This window comes from Cynocephalus volans, chromosome 11, assembly GCF_027409185.1.
Source record: "Cynocephalus volans isolate mCynVol1 chromosome 11, mCynVol1.pri, whole genome shotgun sequence".
Lineage (NCBI taxonomy): Eukaryota > Metazoa > Chordata > Mammalia > Dermoptera > Cynocephalidae > Cynocephalus > Cynocephalus volans.
In genome coordinates, this window is record NC_084470.1 from 53,570,255 (window position 1) to 53,591,442 (window position 21,188).

At 40.2% G+C, this 21,188-nt stretch overlaps 1 protein-coding gene across 3 annotated transcripts in view; it reads left to right on the plus strand.

The window, feature by feature from the left end:
* The first annotated feature begins 7,360 nt into the window (after nucleotides 1-7,360).
* The window catches only part of NKTR (natural killer cell triggering receptor), a 41,441-nt gene continuing 27,613 nt past the window's right edge, over nucleotides 7,361-21,188 (plus strand). For all 3 annotated transcript variants that reach the window (XM_063114121.1, XM_063114122.1, XM_063114125.1), the window contains exons 1-2: nucleotides 7,361-7,474; nucleotides 7,657-7,737. In XM_063114121.1, the coding sequence (XP_062970191.1) occupies nucleotides 7,680-7,737 (58 nt within the window). In that variant the 5' untranslated portion in view covers nucleotides 7,361-7,474; nucleotides 7,657-7,679. The remainder of the gene's footprint in view (nucleotides 7,475-7,656; nucleotides 7,738-21,188) is intronic.

Here is a 21,188-nt window from a genome sequence, read left to right on the forward strand (position 1 = left end):
AATGAGTTATCCTGGGCATGGTTCTGATGGTTTTATTAGGAGAGCAAGTAAGGAGATTAGCTCTCTTGCTCAGCCCATTCTCGCCATGTGACACCTTGCATCTCTGTGGAGAGTCACAATCAAGAAGGCCCTCACCAGATGCATCCCCTGGACTATGGACTTCCCAGCCTCCAAAACTGTAAGAAATAAATTCTTTTTCTTTATAATTACTTATTTCAGGTATTCTGTTATAAACAACAGAAAACATACACACTCACCCACATTTCCTATAAACTGATAGATCTAGAGGCTCTTTCAGACTCAGGTTCTATTATTTTTGGCTAGAATATGTCATAGGAGGTGGTAAGTACTTGTGTTTGCATCACATCAGGAAGTGACCAGATTTGATTTATTTCCAAGTTCCCAACAGCCTTTTACTTAAATTATGATCTACCCAGTTTTGATCTTTTGATTCATTAGGGATTGCATAGTGGTGATTTTCCAATTTTATCAACACTTCTGCTTTTATTGTATTCTATAAAAACTTTCCCTCTTTGAGACTTATCTGTAAAATGAGGCAAAGAGATTCTTGTAAGTGAACCCAAAATTAGAATCCCAGGTTCCTACTCCTTTTGTTGGAGTCAAGGGTTGCAACTCAGGGTGGCTGTAATATGTAAATAGTGAAGAGATAACTCATTTTGAATCCCAGTTCTATCCCTTTAACCTCTGAGAGCTGTTTCCTCACCTCTAAAATGGGAATAATGAAAATAGTATCTGCCTCCTGAGGTTGTACATTGAGATAATGTGGTTGAGAGCTGAGCACTTGGTGAACACTCAATGTGTGTTAGCTCTGGCCTTGACTCTAGGCTTTTTTTTTTTTGTCGTTTTTTCGTGACCGGCACTCAGCCAGTGAGTGCACCGCTCAGTCCTATATAGGATCCGAACCCGCGGCGGGAGCGTCGCCGCGCTCCCAGCGCAGCACTCTACCAAGTGCGCCACGGGATCGGCCCTAGGCTTTTTCAAATCTTGCGGAGAGTCTGTTCCTTTGCTCCATCACCCAATCTGACATCCTTAACAGTTTTAGCCCATTTGTAGTCTTTCTTCCCCATGTTCATGGGGTTGGTGCCCATACTCTATACCAGCTGGCACAAGTAGGCTGCTCATGGGCCTGATCTAGTCAGTAGATGTGTTGGGACTGTGCAGTGTATTTAGTTTTGAATTAGTTGCTAACGTTTAAAAATAAGTAGGTTTCCAATTAAAGCCTGGATTTCTAACAGTGCTAGGCTTGCAGATCCACGTGGTAACCATCAGCTGGAGTAGGATGGCAGCTGTCCCTCTGTACTAGGCAGATTGACTAGTTTAAATAGGGCCTGGCCCCCCTAGACACTTGGGTTTGGCCATCAGTCTAGCTCCAGCTAGAATCTGAGCATGAGTTAATGTTTCAATTTGAGCCTCCCCTAAAGCAGCCTGAGACAAGGCAGGTAGTTTATTTGGGAGATGATCTCAGGAAGCAGGAGTAGAGGAGGGAGAGTGAGACAGGAAGGGAGGAAAAAAATCACTAAAAGGGTGTGTTACTGAGGTCACTGCTGTAGGCAGTAGGGGCTCAATTCTGTGGGAACCTCGAGAAGCATGCAGAATGTCCCCAAAATGTCCACCTGAGAGACACTGGTTGCCTTAAATGGGTCCCTTGATATTGAAGACGGAAGAAAGTGGAAAGCTGCAGGCTACCGCCAGCACAACATGAGTCCGACCTTGTAGGAACTATGCTACTGGCTGCAGCCCATATCGAGGTGAAAGCATCAGAGAACATCAGAGTCTCCTCTGCCTGGGAGTATGAGCCTCTGAGCAAGCCACTGTGACCTACAGCAGTTAAGTGCAGCTTCCTGTGTGGGAGGGGAGTAGCCTTGAAGACAAAGCCCAGCTCTCCTCCAGAGGGAGGGGGTTCGTGACCCCGTGTTCCCTTTGTATTTTGGAAGGATGTTTTAGTCTGCAGGCAGAGGACTGAATCAGAGCAAATCAGAAGCCTCAGAACAGCTGAGGCTGCTTTAGTCACAGCCTACCCTCCAGAGGGTAGACACCTTGGAGAAGCTGGCACAGGCCAGCTAGCTGTCTGCACTCCAGCCCATCTCTTCCTGTTTGCGTCAGAGAGAGCCCAAAGCACAAGCACCTGCCATCCCTCTTGAAGGATGCAGGAATCAACATAGTTGTGCAAGATGATTTAAAAACAAAAACCCCAAAAAACAAAGAACAAATAGTGACCCTGACTAGACTATATTAACCACTGCTCTCGACTTGGAGGACCTCCTGCGTCAAGTGTTGTGCCTCCACTCAGCCCATCTGAGCCCTTCTCCAACCCGTCGGCTCAAGCTGATATCCCAACAGCCCACACTGGGTCTGAGCCTACCTCTTAGGATTTGCAACAGCGGTGACTTCTGTCATTATTACATTCCTGGCTTGAGGATATGGCAGCTAAAACAGACAGTAGATCATTTGAGGTCAGGTTGTATTCTACAGAATATTAAGCTATTTTTCCACTTCCTCATGAGGCCTCTTGATATCCCAGTTTGAACTTTGTGGACTCCTACTAACAATATAACTATCAAGGAAATGATGTTCAGTGCTACCTTATGTGACTTTGAACCTTTGCAGTGAACCTCCATTACTGGAGGTGATCTGAGTGTATTTCTTAAGATGGTGATATGGGTTGAATGTGCCCCTCAAAGTTTCATATATTAGAAACTTAAACCCCATTGTGACAGTGTTAAGAGGGTAGGAAATCCTGTTATTGTGATTGAAAGGTGGGGCCTTAAAGGGGTGATTTGATTGTGAGGACTGTGCCTTCATGAATGGATTGATCCATTCATGGAGTAATGGGTGTGGTTCTGATGGTTTTATAAGGAGAGCAACTGAGAAGCTTAGCTCTCTTTTGCTCACGCCATTCACTATGTGACGCCCTGCATTGCTGTGAGGAGTCACCACCAAAGAAAAAGTCCCTTACCAGATATGTTACCTGGACTTTGGACTTCCCAGCTTCTGAAACTGTGACAAATAAATTTCATTTCTTTATACATTTCTCGATTTCAGGTATTTTGTTATAAGCAGCAGAGATCTACTAATACAGATGGGTACATAGTATCATTTTATTATTACTCTACCTCATATATATGTTTCCCATCTATTCCATTTTTTTTTTTTTTGTCTTTTTCGTGACCGGCACTCAGCCAGTGAGTGCAGCGGCCAGTCCCATATAGGATCCGAACCCGCGGCGGGAGCGTCGCCGTGCTCCCAGCGCCGCACTCTCCCGAGTGCGCCACGGGCTCGGCCCATCTATTCCATTTTTAAAAAAGCAGTTTTAAGAAGTTAATTAATCTGCTACCTATGTTCCCAATGAAAGTTCCACAGATTCCTCTGGAATCTAGATGTTCTCTTGAATCACTAGAACCTTCTTCCTTCCTTCCTAAAACCAAGGGGAAGTTGTTTTCATTTCTGTTTGTGTTTAATTAAATAATTCAAAAATATTTATTGATTAACTAGTATGTGCTGATGATACTGCAGTGAGGAAGCCAGACAATGTCCCTTCTCTCATGGAACCTTTATTCTTGTTTGTGGAGACAAAATAAAGTATAAATAAGGACAGCTTCATGATAATAAATGCTCTGCAGAGAATTACAACAAGGTAGTATGTTGAGGAGTGTTTGAGTGGCTACTTTAGATTATGGAGTAAGGGATGACCTGAGGATGTAACATTGCAGCTGAGATGAACAACAAGGAACCTGATGCATGACCATAAAGGGAACTGGCAGTGCAGCAGAGGCAACATCTAAACAAAGGCCTTTCATTCCAACTGTTTCTCTCTTATTTTTTTCATTGCCAACTGTTTTTTTTTTTTTCTTCTCTGGAGTCCATTTATAGAGCAGTATTCACCTATGTGTTCACTGATAAAATTACAACGTGAGTCCTCGTTTGTCCAGGCCTGGTGCTTGGCTCTATAGTGAGAAAAACAGAGGAGGAGGGGCACTGGGCCCTGCCTTCAGAGAGCTCCTAAGTCTGGCAAAATAAAAAAGACCCACACCCCAGCATGAACCAGGGCACTATGTGGGGCCAGAGATACCTAAGAAATTGCCCATACATTGAGGCTGCAGGGATTCCATGTGGAAATTATCAGGTGCTTCTTATTTGTCATAGACAAAGTCTATGCTTTTCAATTCCTGAGCACTCCCTTGTCTGCAAACAAAAAATTGATTTGCCAGTTACAGCTGAAGCTGTCAGCATCCTACTCTCATTCCTTGAACTTTACTCCAACTTCACGGAACTTTCTTCCTTTAACTGTATTCCAACTGACTCTCAACAATCTGATTCTGTATCTCTGTTTCTGAAGACTTTTCCCTAAAACTGGAAGTCTGCTATGCCCAGGCCAGAAGAACGTGGGGGTAACTATCCCTGGGAGCAGCTCTCAACCAAACAGTCTCAGGAGATGGTGTGTGAAAATCCCAGCTCCCTCACCCCTCAGGCTGGATAATTCTCAGCTGTTTCTTCTGTACTGGTTCCCAGAGTTCCCCAGCAGGATTAAGCTCCAATCACCCACTAGCTCAACATCACATACTTTATCGGTTACCTTCCTTGTTTTACAGCCCCATGTCCTGAATGTAGTTTTCCAGGGTCACTTCCTGTCTTAGTCTGTGTTGGCTGCTATAACAAAATGCCATAAACTGTGTGGCTTACAAACCACCTTAATTCTCACAGTTCTGGAGGCTAAGTCCAAGATCAAGGCCCCAGCAAATTTGGTTTCTGGTGAGAGCCCACTTTCTGGTTCACAGACAGCCATCTTTTCCACTGTAACCTCACATGACAGAAGTGTAAGGGGTCTCTTTCAGGCCTCCTTTATAAGGGCATTAATCTCTTTCATAAGGGGCCTTCCCTTCCTCATGTGCCTAATCACCTCCCAAAAGCCCCACTTCCTAATACCATCATCTTGGGGGTTAGAATTTCAACATGAATTTTGGGGGGACACAAACATTCAGACCATAGCACTTCTCAAATAACTTGCACTGAAATCATTGTCTCAGGGTTTGCTTCTGGGGGAGACCAAATCAAGACACAAGTTGTCTAATACCTTACCGTTCGTTGGTGGGTAGACCCAGATGGACTGGCTCAGCCAATATGGCTTCCATCAGCACCAGGGCACTCAAAAAACTTTTACGCAAACCCAATTTACTTGCAAAGGCTAGTGTCCAGAAAAAGTATCAGAGCCAAGGACTCAAAGCAGAATTTAGGGGATTACCGAAGTGAGCAGGACTGAAGTCATGTAGGGATCTAAAACTTCATGGGCTGTAGGCACATTTTATAAGGACACAGTTTTTTCTTTGGCATGCATTTCTCTGAGTTCCCTCTTTTCCCACGGTTATTTGATAGTTTGAACCTTGGTTATGGGGAAAGATGACATCATTTTCATGAATGTAAAATTGTTTTCCAGCCAGCCTGAAGCTGCAGACTTGCCAACAGGCATGTACTATCCAGACCCTGAGATAACAGCAAAGATGGGAGCAGAAACCAGACAGAGTCTTGGTAAGAACTTGCACCTGGCTCCTTCCACAGAGTCCCCAAGGCTCATGTCTCCCCCCTACTCCTGCTTTTTGTTTCCCATGTTCCATTCCCTCAGCCCCCTCTTTTAAAACCCCTTAGTAAATCTGAGTCTTTGAGATGGCTTTAGTCGGGCCATTCTCCTTCAGGTTTAGCAGAGAGATGTGTTAGCCTAATATCTCTCCTCAGGTCACTGGTATTCCTGAGTAAAAGCTGACTTCCATTTTCACCAACATTTGACTTTTTCTTTGTCTGGGGCAGGCAGACGGACCTGTGCCCGATAACAGGATAAAATCACTAAACAAGTAGAATCAACATAAAATGAGTAAGGATCCTATCTGACAAGAGGTATTTGTCATGGTGGGTTTTTCATATGAATTTGATGGGACCCAAGCTCCCTCCAAAAGAGGTTGTAGCAGCAGACATTTATGAAAGTACAGCCATGCTTTAAAACAAGTTATTGGCAAAAATGTCACTAACCTAAAAGGCCAAAAGATGGGTGCAATATTCACAATTGAGGTGGCTTCTTAGTTTACAGTCATTGCCTCAGTGGCCATCTCTGTGCTGCCATGCCTCTATGCCTTTCTCCACCCTAAGCTACTCAATTATAGTATCTAGCCATTGCCCAGGCCTCCAAGACTGAAGCCAAGGATGGGCATATCAAGCCAATCAGAATCTTTCCACAGGATTTTTCTCAGGGGTTCTGGCAGGAAAAACGCTTTCCCCTCAGATTGCTAGGTTTTAAAGATGTGTGCCTGAAGCTGCTGTGGCCGTATCCCCTTCTCTCCATGGATAAAGTCCATCTGATCTTGACTAACACCGTGAGGATGTTATTCTATCAAAATACACATTTTTCCGTATCCCATGAAATAGTCTGCCTCTTATTTTCCACAAAAAAGAAATCTAAGATTTCAAAAAATATGTTCTTAAATTTTAGGTATATATATGTATACCGACATTTATATATATGAGGGTACTTCAAAAAGCCCATGGAAGTATTCCTATTTTCTGGCAGCTGGCCAGTACAGGGATCTGAACTCTTGACCTTGGTGCTGTCAGCACCATGCTCTAACCAAATGAGCTACCAGCGAGCCCTGAATTCCTATTTTTTAATTCTATTTTTCCATGAACTTTTTGAAGTACCTTCATGTATATGTAGATATGTATATATTTTTAAGCCAAATTCTGATACTATTTCTGTGTCGCGGGTTCCCAAGATGACCTCCAGGTTTGATGGTTCACTAGTAGGACTCACAGAGCTCAGTATACAGTCACAGCTATTATTTATTACAAGAGGATACAAAAGATGTAGAATGGCCAGTGAGCACAGGAACAGAAACGATCCCAGTGACACTGGCGCCAAAGCAGGAATGAACACGCTCAGCTTAAAAGGCTTTTAAAGTGAGACAAACGGTCTAACAATAGGATGCGGTCATAATTACTCCCGCGAAAAAGAAAACCAAACCCCAAGTCCAGCTCGGCTTACTAAACCTCAACAATTCAATACGCACAACTCGTTTCCGGCTCTCAACAAGGAAGTCTCGCGATATCGGCAAATGCAAGGACACAGCCCCAGAGGACGAGGTGGCGCAGGGAGCCGGCGCGTCCAAGGCGCCCAGATTGGGCGACTGACTTCAATGGGCGGGGCAAATGGGTATGGGAAAGCCAGCTGGAGGCTCCTCCAGAGCTCCGGCCACGCCCGCGTGTACGTGCTCCCTACACCGCCTCCTTCGGTTAACCCACTATTAGAGACTGCCCTCGCGGTATTTGTCCAGACTCTCGCGGGGCTTAGCGTGGCACAGGGGGCCGGACCGGGAGAAGAGGTGGCGTTGCGTTAGTGGCGTTGGCCTCAGCTTGCGGTTTCAGTGCTTTCTCGTCTGCTCACAGGGAGACGCTCAGGCTGGAGGCCAGCCAGGTGAAGAGCTCTCCTGCATATGTGTCCGCTGCATGGGGACCGGAAGGCCCAGGGCGGGAGGGGCCCCGTTTTGGCCTCCTGCGCTGTCGCGACAGGCCGGCGCGAGGCGACCGTGGCGCGGACTTCGCCCAGCCCCGCCTTAGCCCCCCCACCCTGACCGCTTTCCTCCCCCTCTCTCCCAGCTCTTGCCGCCACCTCGGTCGCGATGGGGGCGCAGGACCGGCCGCAGTGCCACTTCGACATCGAGATCAACCGGGAGCCGGGTGAGCCGGAGATTGGGGAGCGCTGCTGGGGCCTGGGCTTGCCTGAGCGAAGACGAGGCGTCTGCCCTCGTCACCCCTCCCCCAAACATTTTTGGGAACGGGTAGGCGCAGTCAACTTGCCCTTTTCTCCTGAGAGGAAATCAGTGGGGAGAAGAGTGTCCCGGATACACCACCCCGTCCTGCTCGGAGTCTGGGCCTCTTCCTTCCAAAACCCTTGCCCCCTGCACCTCCGACTTGAGACCTCATACCCAGCCTGGCGCCAAGAAAAGGGAGCGCAGTTCAAAAGACTTTTTTCTCCCAGTGTCTCTAGAGGGCAAACACTCCCGATTTCGGTTTTTAGTATCTTGCTCGGTACCAAGAAGTTTGGACTCAGGTATTACGTAGTCTAGTTACTATATATCGTTAATACGTTAAGTCCGCCTCTGTGTTCTCCTAAGGATCTTTAGCCAGAATTTTTTGATTCCTGGAAGAAGGATTGGCGAATGTCTTGTGTGGAGAACCAGAGCATTTTGTACCAGCAGAATTACAGCATGCATACGCTTTAGCACTAATGTTTTGTCTTTAGGGAATCCAGCCACTCATTAGTATATATTTTTGAAAATAAAATATTTTTTTATATCTATGACGAGGTTTAATGGGAGGCATATGTGCTGTCTTTGTGCAGCATCTTGTTCTGCAGATTCTTAGGAGAGCCTGCTAACATTCTAGTCTCTGGAGATGTAGCAGTGAATAAAACAAAGGGCTCTCCTTTTATAGTTTATATTCTATAGGGGGAGGACAGACAATAAACTAGGGGGAAAAAATACAGTGGCTTGTAGTAGGGATACTGTTGTAGTATATTGGTTAGACAAGGCCATTTTGAGAAGATGACATTTAAGCAGATATCTAAAGGAGTTGAGAAGAGCATTTCTGGTAGAGGGAAACAGTTAACACAGGCCCTGAGGAGGAGTGTTGTATTTGCATGTTTGAGGAACAGCCAGGAGCCCAGTGTGGCTGGAGTAGAGGAGGGAAAAGAGTAGTATGAAATCGCCTATTGCCTTCTCTTTCTTTTTTTAATGTTTTGAGCCTTTATGAATCTTAATCCTTATTTTATAGTGAATCCACACAACATATAACAGCATTTTTGTTTGTTTTTTTAAGAATGCAAAATAGACCCTCGAAAACAGAAGTAGAACAAAGGTTCTGTATTCATGTTAAGTACTCCTTTCCCTAGTACATGTTAAAATCCTAGATTTGCAAATAACCTGTGTTGTGAGAAATCTCCAGAATATGTTTAGTAATGGTTGAATGAACTTCAGTCCTCAACATCCAAGGTAATTCATCCTGATAGAAGTGACTAGCACACTTAGAATGTTTAATGTTTACTCATATATTAAACAAGGAATGCTTACGTTATTCTAGGTTGAACCAGTTAATAATTGTCAATTTCATGTGGTTCAATCTCAGATATAATACTTCTCTAGCACTTGTTAGTGTATTATCTAAGTAGTAGATACTTGATTTTTACACAACTTTTTTTTTTTGTCTTTTTTTTTTGTGACGGGTAAGGGGATCGCAACCCTTGGCGTGGTGTCGCCCCTACCGCGCTCAGCGAGTGAACGCACCGGCCATTCCTATATAGGATCCGAACCCGCAGCGGGAACGCCACTGCGCTCCCAAGCGCCGCACTCTCCCGAGCCACGGGGCTGGCCCGATTTTTACACAACTTTTAAGATCACTTTAGTTGTATGAAGTGTTCTGCTTTATAGGATTTAACCATTAGTACATATGTTACTGAGTACTTAATTTAAGTAGTACTCTCGACTTCTTGTGTAGTTAACAATTTACTTGATGTAAATACAAAGTAATATCTTTGATTTACTTTGATGAGCAAATGTTATTTAAAAGTGGCCACACTGTCTGCACTAGTGAGATCAAGTACTGACAAAAAATTTTTTTGTGGCTGGCTGGTATAGGGATCTGAACCCTTGACCTTGGTGTTATAACACCACCCTCTAACCAACTAAGCTAACCGGCCAGCCCTACTGATAAAAATTAAGTTGAATACAGCACAGTATGTATTCTGTTCTATTGCTGTCAATAGAAATGTGTATTTATAGCAAACAAGTTTAATTCCATTATGGTTAGAGAACCTACTTTGTATGATTTCAGTTCTTTTAAATTTGTTAAGGTCCAATATGCTCTATTTTGGTATATTTCTCCAGTGCACTTGAAAAGAATGCATATTCTGTTTTTGTGCAGAGTGCTCTATAAATGTCAGTTAGATCCAGTTCCAGTTATTTTGTATTGCTGATTTTCTGCTTATTGTATTGATTACTAAGAGAGGAATATTGAAGTGTTGAACTATAATTATGGATTTGTCTGTTTCTCATTTCAGTTTTATTATGTTTTTCTTCATTTATTGTGAGGCTCTTTTGTTAGGTGGGTGCATACACATTAAGATTGTTGTCTTCTTAGTGAATTGACCTTTTTATCGTTATGTAATGGCCTTTTCTATTCCTGGTAATTTCCTTGCTCTGAAGTTTACTTTGTCTTATATGAATATAGCTATTCCAGCTTTCTTTTTATTAGCGTTTGCATGATATCATTTTCAATCCTTTTACTTATAACTTATCTATATCTTATCTTTAAATTGGGTAGATAGCAGATAGATGGGTCTTGTATTTTATCTATTCTGATGATCTCTGTCTTTTAGTTGGTATGGTTAACTATTTACATTTAATATAATTATCATTATGTTTGGATTTGTCTGTTTGTTTTTATTTCCTCTTTTTTATTTTGTTTCCCTTTCCTTATTTTGGATTATTTGAATGTTTTTTAGTGTTTTTTAAAATTTTTCTATTAATTTTTGATGACTTCTCTGTATAGTTTTTTAGTGGTTACTCCAGGGATTATAATATATATACTACATTTTTCATACTGAACTTAGAATTAATATTTTACCACTTCAAGTGAAACATAGACATCACCCACCAAATACACCCCTTTACCCCCACCTTATATTGTATTTGTTGTATGTATTGCATCTACTAACTTTGAAATCTTCTACTTTTAAACATGATACATATACTTTTAAGAACTTTTGAGGAGAAAGATAATCTATTATATTTACCCACATGTTTACCATTTCTGTTACTGTTTGTTTATTCATCAGCACTATGCTCTAATCCACTGAGCTAAGTAGCCAGCCCTGTTTGTTCATTCATGAAGTTCGAAGTTCCCTATAGTATCATTTCCCTTCCATCTGAAGAATTTGCTTTAGTATTTCGTTTAGGGTAGATCTTCGGGCCCCAAATTCTTTAGTTTTCCTTCAACTGAGAATTTTATTTTGCCTTCATTCTTGAAGGATATTTTCACTAGATATAGAATTCTGTTTTCACAGTTATTTTCTTTTAGCACTTGAAAAATTTTTCACTGCCTCTGGTCTGTGAAATCCAGTCATTTGATTGTTGTTCCCCCATGTGTAATGTCTTGTTCTTGTGTTGTTCTTAGTTTGTTTTGTTTTGCTGTAAGAGAATGCCTGAGTGGGTAATTTATAAAGAAAAGAAGTTTATTTGGCTCACAATTCCGGAGGCAGCACGTCTGGTGAGGGCCTTGTGCTACTTCAATTCATGATGGAAAGGAGAAGTGTGTGTGTGCAAGGAGACATGGTGGTCTCCCTTATAACAACCTCTTATGGGAATTAATCCATTCCTGAGAGGGGGAAAATTCACTTATTCCCAAGAGAGAACATTATTCATGAGAGTAGTACCCCTAATTGAAACACCTCCCACTGGGCTCCACCTCCCAATACTGCAATATTGGGAATTGAATTTCAATATGAGTTTTAGAGGGGAGACACTCAAACCACAGCAAGTTGTGCAAAGCAGGTTGCTTTCAAGATTTTTACTTTGTCTTTAATTTTCAATAATTTGTGATGAGTCTGGATGTGTCTTTCTTTGTGTTTATTCTCTTTGGGTTTTGCTGATTTTCTTGAATCTGTATCTGTCTTTTTGCCAAACTTAGGATATTTCAGCTATTATTTCTTCAAATATGTTTTCTGCCCAACACTTTTTTTTCTCTTCTTCAGGGACTTTGATGACATGAATATTAGAACTTTTGATATTTCTCCACCTGTCCCTGAAGCTCTGTTCATTTTTTTTATTTAAATCTTTTTTTGGCTCTGTTTTTCAGATAGGATAATTTCTATTAATTGGTCTTGAAGTTCATTGATTTTTTTTTTTTTTTTTTTTTTACCCTCTGTCATCTTCATTCTGCTATTGAGCCTATCCAGTGAATTTTTTATTTCTGTTATTGTATTTTTTAGTTTTAAAATTTCCTTTTTGTTCTTTTTGAAGCTTTCTAGTTTTCCGTGTATTTCAAGGTGTTATCCTCTTACTTTGGGGATTATAATATCTTCTTTATTCCAACATCTGTGTCATCCCAGGGTTGCCATCTTTGTCTTTTTTCTTAGGAGATTTGAGATTTTCCTGGTTCCTTATGTCAATAAATGTTGGATTTTATCCTGGAATTTTGTATATTATGTTATACTGCCCCAGGTCTAGTTTAAATTCTGTGGAGAATGTTAATTTTCATGGTTGGTAGTGGTGTTGATCTTATTGTAGCAGGCAGTCAACCTTGTTAGGTTCAGTTTGCAAATTCCTACCCACTTTCTGCTGTGTAGGGTCAAATCTACACATATATATTTCATGGATGAGCCCTGGAGTTTGTATACAGCTTTATGGAATTGTTTTCTTGAGCTCCCTCTTCTTTGTGATCTCCCCAGCACTTTCTGGCCTTCAGGGGCTCCCCTTCCTGGTCCACTGGCTAGAAAGCCAGGGCTTTAGTATACCTGCTCTGCCATGTATATGCAGTGATGGAGTCTGCCTCCGAGGCTAAGCAGCAAGAGGATAGAGAGAGTAAAAAAATAAATGGATTCTACCTGTGCTCTTGGGACCACAGTTCCGTTAGTCAGAGAGGAGTTCCCCTCCTTGGATTTTTATGTGCTTACCTGGTCACCACTGCCTCACTGCCTCTGTGGGATTGCCTAGGACCTGGAAGAAAAAAAAACAAGAACGCCAGGTCATTCACTCTGATATGTAGGGGCCCCCTTTCCTGCTTCCTAGACTAGAAATAGAGGGCTTCTCTTAGTGCTCTTTCTTTCTATCATGGGTTTGCAGTTCTAGGTCAGATGGCTTTTGATTCCAGGCCAGGAGATATGGAAGAAAAAATGAAATGAGAAACTCATTACCAGTTTGGTGGTTCTTTGAGTTATGGCTTCCTTCCCCAATCTGCCTGTTGCCATTTGTGTTTCGGTCCTTAGACTGCTGTTTCATGTTTTTTGTCCAGGGTTTTTTAGTTGTATTCAGTGAGAAAGATGGTGTGAAGTATACTTACTCCATCTTGGTTGGAGCTACAACTCCTTTAAAGTTTTTAAAGATGTTAACTGGTAGAGATTAGCCAATCCTTTTTTATTGTCTTTATAAATAAATTCACATTTTCCTAAAGCATTAACTTTTTAAAATATGAAATATGGTACCCAGTTAGGAAGTATAGATATGAAATTCTTGTTGACAACTTCGTTTTTCTAACAGGCAGGCTCACTGTTCTCTAGTTAAATGTTAGTTCTCTGGGGTTGTTAATCGCTGGTTAAACTAAGATCTCCCACTGCAGGAGTGACGTAAGAGTCTTATTTTTCCCTCCTTTGGTGCCTCAAGAACTTGCCTTTTCCTTGCTTTTCATTCATATGCTTGTATCAAGAAATGGGGTTTTGGAGCCCAAAGGACTAAGTTTTAGATTTTTATTGCAAACTGATTTAAGCCAGTTTAGTCAAGAATGGCCTTTGGGTTCTTTTTAATAGATACAGGGAAGTTACCAGTAAGGTAGATGAGGGCTGTAGATTGCCTCTGTTACAACTTTGCTGCCAGGGTACAGTGAGAGCAAGTCACATTTTGCCATACATGGATATTAATAAACAAGAATACACATACATAAGTCAGACAACCAGTTAATTTAAGTTAAATGAAGCCCTAGTTCTGTCCTTTTCAGTGCTCCAGCCACTCCTTATGTGAAAGATTCCTGCCTCTTGAAAATTGTAATGTGAATCTTTCAGTATAGGGCTTGTAGAATCCTCCAAAATCTGTGGCTAGACCCAGGACCTTTTTGGTGTACTCAGCCTCAGGCTGTACTCCCAAGGATGACCCTCTAAGATTCATATGTTCCTGTTAATGCAAGGGTGTGCAATAACTCCAAATATTTTTGTTCAGTCCATATGTCCTGTACATCACTAATTTACCAATAAAAAAACATTTCTAGCATTCATGTTGTTAATTACAAGACCTCTGGTTGATTAGAGCTAAACATAGCAAAAGCCCTTTTAGTAGCCATCTCTGAATTATGGCATTTGATTATCACGTGGGAGAGTGTTTCTTTCTGCTTGACGCATAGATTTAAAACTGATATCACTCCTTCATATCAGAATGTCTGTGCTAGGTTTTTTTTGTTTTTTTGGTTTTTTTTTAAAGATGACCAGTAAGGGGATCTCAACCCTTGGCTTGGTGTTGTCAGCACCACGCTCAGCCAGTGAGCTAACCGACCATCGCTATATAGGATCCGAACCCGTGGCCTTGGTGTTATCAGCACCGCACTGTCCTGAGTGAGCCACGGGCTGGCCCTATATGCTAGGTATTTTTAAATAAATTATTAGTTATCATAATATACCACATTATGGTAAGAGGCTTGGTATAGAATCAGGCCTCACTTGTTTGTGCAAGTGTACATATATAGTTAACTTTGTCAGTCACTTGAGTCTTGCCCTCTCTAGCGTGATTTCTTTCTGCATATCTGACGATGTCTTTTTAGTTCCAATCTACTTTTATTTCCAGTAAGACAAGTGGTTGCTAAACACCTGACCTTCAGTGTAAGTACTATGTTCTACCAAGAATTCAAGCTGAACTGTATACACTCTGAAAAGCTTTAAGACTCTTCAGCACCAAGGTCATGGTTCCAGATCCCCTTACTGGCCAGCCTCAAAAACAAAGAAAAGACTCTTTTGAACCAAAGCCTAACCTTGGTGTGCAAATCTTGTAAGGAACTGTACCGGACAGTTCACACTACCAATGTCAGAATTCCCTTTGCAACAACCCTGACAGGTGGACACCAACAGATGTAGAAAAATAATAGAAAAGCACAGGGATTCAAATAGGGATAGAAACTATGTATATACACTTGCACAACAAGTGAGGCCTGATTCTTAATTAGGCTGTGTTTATTATTAAATGTAAATTAAGCTTTATATAATCACTTTTAGTAGCTGTATAGTTTACCATTATATAAAGGTGCCTGTATTAGCATATATGATAGAGTTGGTTGCTAACATAAAGTGACTTAAACAAGATAAAAGTTTTACTTTTCTCTCACACAGCTTGGAGATTCTCACTCAGAGAATCAACAGATCAGGTCTGTTGATGTCAGGGACCTGGGCTCTTTTTGTCTTGTTTTTCTGTCAAATTTGTTTTGTTTTGTTGGCAGCTGGCTGGTAAGGGGATCCGAACCCTTGACCTTGGTATTAGCAGTACTACATTTTAACCAAGTGAGCTAACTGGCCAACCTTGACATGGGGTGGATATGTGAAGCTCTTAACAAAAGAATTCAAGCTGGATAAATATAGAAGAAGTGATGGAATTAGAAGAATCATCATTTTATAATCCCCAGTGTAATAATTGGTTCAGAAAAGGATTATCAGTGTTCAAACGGTTGGGTGAAAAGTTGTTGAGGATATGATATGCACATAGTTTCAAAGTATCATCCCATAGATTATTAACTGAAAAAGAGGAAAAGTACCTTTACAACTGAGAACTGGCTAATAGTCTGCCTTACTAGACATATGCTTCCTGATAGGAAGCAAAAAAAAGATCGAGGTGGGGACCGTTTCAGATTAAAAGAGACCAAAGCATGAAAACCAGATGAATATCTAATGCTTGATTAGTTTCCTGGATTTAAAAACTAGATGTGTATTTGCTAATTTAAAATAAAACAAAACAACAAACCACCCCCCCCCCCAAAACTAGAAGGAACTCAAATGCTAATCAATTGTGCATTGAATAAAATTCATTAGAGCCAAGCAATGAAATTCTGTTCAGCCATTAAAAAGAATGAGAAAGAGAAAAAAATAAAGGGAGGAGGTAGTTAGGTAAATTTGAATATAGGGGATGGCCAGTCAGTTCAGTATGTTAGAGCATGGTTCTGATAACACCAAGGTCCAGGGTTTGATTCCTGTATGGGCCAGCTGCCACACACACACAAAAAAATGTGGACTATAATGAGTTTTTTCCCACAGCTGTGAATTCTCCAGCACAAACTGAGTGACCAACAATTCAATTCAATTCTGACACTATCTACTTAGAGTTAGCATCAGATCCCAGAAGTTAAAGAACTCAGTCCCATAAGACTGTTCCACTTCAGATGCTAGTTTCAAGTCCTGGACCACTCAAACTTCTGACTGACCAGCTGTAAATCGGGGGTTTCCGTAACCCCCTTGGGAGGTTTGATAATTTGCTAGAGCAGCTCACAGAACTCAGGAAGAACTTTACTTACTATTATTGCTTTGCTATAGAGGATACAACTCAGGAACAGCCAAATGAAAGAGATGTATAGGACAAGGCATGGGGGAGGAAATGCAGGAACCTTCCATCACCATCCCAGCACTTCAGTGTTTTTATCAACCTAGAAGCTCTCTGAACCCGGTCATTTAGGCAGTTTTATGGAGGTTTCATCATGTGGGTATGATTGAGTAATAGCTGTATCTCCAGCCCCTCCACCCTCCTTGGAGGTTGGGATTGAGGCTAAAAGTTCCAGGCTTCTAATCAAGGCTTGGTCTTTCTGGTGACCAGCCCCCATCCTGAAGCTGTCTGGGGCTCTGCTAAGAGTTGCCTCTTTAGAACAAAAGATGCTCCTGTTACCCGTGAAGTTCCAGGGGATTTAGGAACCATGTGTCAGGAATCAAAGAGAAAGACCAAATATTAGAAAGAAAGACACTAGTATCATCCCTACAAGTCAGGAAATTATAAGGGTTTTAGGAGCACTGTGACAGGAACCAGGGACAGAGACCAAATATAATACGAGTATTTCTTATTATGCCACAACTACGTTTTAGACAATATTGTTAATCATTTACGTGTACTGGGTGTGATAATGGTATGGGATAAGTAGGAGAATATCCTTATTCATTAGGAGTACAATGGTCCTCAACTTAAGATGTTTCAACTTGGTATTTTTTGACTCATTATAGTCCACAATGGTGCAAAAGCAATGCACATTCTGTAAAAACCATACTTCGAGTACCCATGCAACCATTCTGTTTTCCACTTCCAGTACAGTATTCAATAAATTACGTGAGATATTCAACATATTATTAAATAGGCTTTGTGTTAGATGATTTTGTCCAACTATAGGCTAATGTAAGTGTTCTGAGTATGTTTAAGTTAGGCTAGGCTAAGCTATGATGTTTGGTAGGTTAGGTGTATTAAATGCATTTTGACTTAGGATATTTCAGCTTACGATGGGTTTATCTGGATGTAGCTCCATCAAAAGTAGAGGAGTATCTGTATTTGCTGAAGTAATTAGGGGTTAAGTGTCATAATGTCTTTAAGTTTCAGTTTGTTAGAAAAAAAAATTGTGTGTGTAGAGAGGAAGGGATAAAGTATAAATATTGTAAAATATCTTTGTAGAGTTAAAAATTTCAAAATAAAAGGTTTGGGTGAGGGGAAATTATACTTTCATTCTTTGAGATAACCTTCAGGATTATTTTGTTAAGTTACTTCAGAAATATCATTAGTATTTTTAGGGTGGTTGCAATTAAATTAATATAGGTTACTCTAGGGAAAATGTGGCACATTTACAATTTTTAGTCTTTCTGCCCAAGAGCAAATTATCTCTCCTTTCATTCAGGTTGCCTTTATGCCTCTGTTCTGTCGTTTTGTTTTACAGGTCCTGTACTCTTATGGTTAAGTAGCTAGAATGTTTTTTGTTGCTGTTGAGAATGTGATTTTTATTATTTTTTATACTAGTTCTTGTTGGTCATAAGGTAAATATCAACAGTTCCAATGTCTTTAATATTTCAATTGATTCTTTTGGGTTTTCTGTTAATGTCTTTTAAATACTGATAATGTCTTTCAAATGGTAAATATGCTGTTTTAAATTTGTATACCTCACATTGTTTTCTTGTCTACTTACATTGGCTAGAATTTCTAGAACAGCATTAGAAAAGTGTGGCTAACAGGCACTTTTGACTTTTCTTTATTTTAATGGAATAAGTGGTATACTAGTGTTTTCACCACTAACCGTAATGCTGGTTGTTGACTTGAAGGGTATCTGAGAATGGATCAATCCATTTATGAGGGTGTAGTCCTCACAATCTAATCACTTCTTTAAGACCTCACCTTTCAATTACTGTAATAGGTAATTATTACCATAATTTTTCTCATAACACTTATTATAATGTAGATTAAGTTTCCAATACATGAACCTTTGGGGGACACATTTAACCCATAGCAGTGTATTTACACAAACCTAGGTGATATAGCCTACTACACACTTAGGCTATATGTTATAGTGTATTGTTCCATTGTGAGTAATGCATTGCACTACAGTGTAGCTGTCACTAGGTGATAGGAATTTTTCAGCTGTGTTATAATCTTATGGGATCACCGTCACATATGCAGTCTTTCATTGACCAAAACATTATGCTGTGCATGACCATAGCTTTATTAAGCTATGTCTTGGTGTTGCTCCACTTGTAACATCTTTTCCTGGTATATAGTGAATACTTTCGATCTGTTGAGGTGTTCCATCATTTATGAAAGTATATTTTATAAATCTGTCTTTGAGTAATTTTGTTTCAAGTGTTGTTACCATTCAAATATTTATTGAATACTTACTCTGTACCAGGTTCCGTACAAGTCAGTGGGGATACAGTGGTGAGTAAAATAATCATGACCCCTTCCTCCCTGCCCTCACACACATCAGTCAGGCCTAGGTTGTATATAAGTGCACTTTGTTCATACCACTGATGGCTCATTACATTGTGTAGCAGCTGCGTTTCTGTCGTTCCCAGCCAAGATGGGAGCTTCCTGAAACTCGAGCACTGTGTCTTGTATACTTGGACTCCCTGACACATGGGGAGGATCTCAGTAAATAATTGAGTAAATGGCCTGATTTTATTGAAATGCTGCTCCTGTTCCTTAATTTTCTCCTATATTTTGCTCTCTGCCTACCAAGTATGGTCTGTTTCTACCTTTGTTCTTATCCTCATCCCTTGCTTGTCATTGTTCTATGTGCCATTCTTTGCCTTCTGCAGTGTATCAGCTCGTACAATATTTTTTCTACCACTGCTCACTTTTTCTACCACCATATGTTTTTTTTTTTTTTTGTCTTTTTGTGACCGGCCGCACCGCGCTCAGCCAGTGAGCGCACCGGCCATCCTTATATAGGATCCGAACCCGCGGCGGGAGCACTGCTGCGCTCCCAGCGCCGCACTCTCCCGAGTGCGCCACGGGGTCCGCCCTCTACCACCATATTATATGTCTCTTTTTACCATTTCGTCTTCTATTCCAGTACAACTGTTTCTGAGAACAAGGAAGAATATTGGAAGGTGTTTGGTTTTATTCAGTCTGTACTTGCTGGTTTTATTCCTGCCATCTAGTGGCTGAATCAGGATCTACAGCATGACATAGGCGTGTCTTGCCTTTTCCTGACTGTAGCCAGTTTGAACTGTGTTGATATTACCTGATTAATCTCAGTATTGTTCCCGTCTTATTTTTAAGGATCTGCATGTTGGTATTTTGGGATTAAGGTTACAAATCAATCCTGCTTTGTGTCGTTTTTGTCCTTAGCCATCTGTTTTTTACCATGAAAACACCATAATAATGCTTACACTAACCAGTTTCAGATTTTAGTCTTACAGTGTGTATTAATTGGCATAGGTAATTCTGTGGTAAAAATGTTAATATACATGAAATATTATCAGTAACATTAACTGATTATAAGAGATTGCCAAATACCACTAAATTATAAGTAGTGTTTGAGTAACAAATTTTCCTCAGATCTTATTTATTCATTCAGAAGCAGCTATTAGTTTTCAAAGAGGCATCAAAAGGGGTTCTTAACTCATTACAGGAAATGAGAAACCTCTGGCATTTACTATTGGGAGATGAGGTTACTATCACACTCAATATTCTCATCAGTTTGGGAGCCAGAAAATCTTCTCTTCTACAGATTCACTCTCAGTCTTTTCCTTATTGTAACTACAGCTTACTTTTTCTTTTCAATGTATTTTATAATCAGTTTATATCTACCATCACTGAAAATAAATATACTACTGTACCACACTGACTGTTTTTTTTTAAGACTATATCATCAGAATATTTTCTATTTTGAATTTCAGAAATAAAGTATCATCAAATATTAGTCTATTTTCTATAAAATAATACAATTCAATTAAAAATATTTGTTGAAAACCTGTTCATCTTGATAATGAGCTTCAGATCATGTTAATATTTGCTGATCTGTATCTTAAAGCATTCAGTTTCACTATTTGATTTGATTTGGTGGGAATTAATACTAGTTTATCTCCATAGGTAGAAATCACAATATTTCTGTTTCTCCTTTCTTATGATGAAAAATTTTGACCTTTTTTTGTTTTTAAACCCTTCAAATTGCACATATATGAGCATTTTAAATTAAGAAAGCAGTCTCAACCAGTGTCTGAATATCTTTAGTTCAGTCATTGTCATGCCTTGTAAGCATGATTGGGTTAGTCTGTTCTTTCCAGGATTTAAAAAATATTTTTTTTCCCCTGGTTGTGGCAGTGTTTTTAACCTTGCACGGCGGTATTAAGGACAAATATTTTAGTTTTGTTCTATTTTTTCTTTTGCTCTTAACAACATGATGCCATAGAGGAGATGAAACCTCTGCTCTAACCCTTGCCACATGAGATTGAATGGTCAATAGCAATTTTTTTTTCTGCACCAAGTTAGAGGGTGAGATAATAGAGGTGAGTTTTTTTATTTTTATTAAATTTAATTTTTTTTCCAGACATACACACTATAAGTTTTTTAGTTTTTTTTTTTTTTTTTTAAGTTAGATATCCCTCTTTGACTATTAGACCTGGAAATATAATCATATTTAGCAGTTTTCAAATGCATTGTACCACTAGAGGATACATAACTTCTAATCATCTGTAAAGGAGAAACTAAAAACATTTGAAACTTTCACTAGCTTTCAATTTGAGGCATTGGGGGTTTTAGAAAAAAACTCCATGTTGAAGTTACCAAGAAAAGCCCTAACTTTTTATTATTTTGGTTATATCTTTTATCCTGAAAAGCAACCATCTTAGTGGGATTCCAAAGGTTGTTCAGTATGTTCTTGTCTGTAAAGCTAGATAGTTTTGAACTTGATACCCACCCAAGCCACTT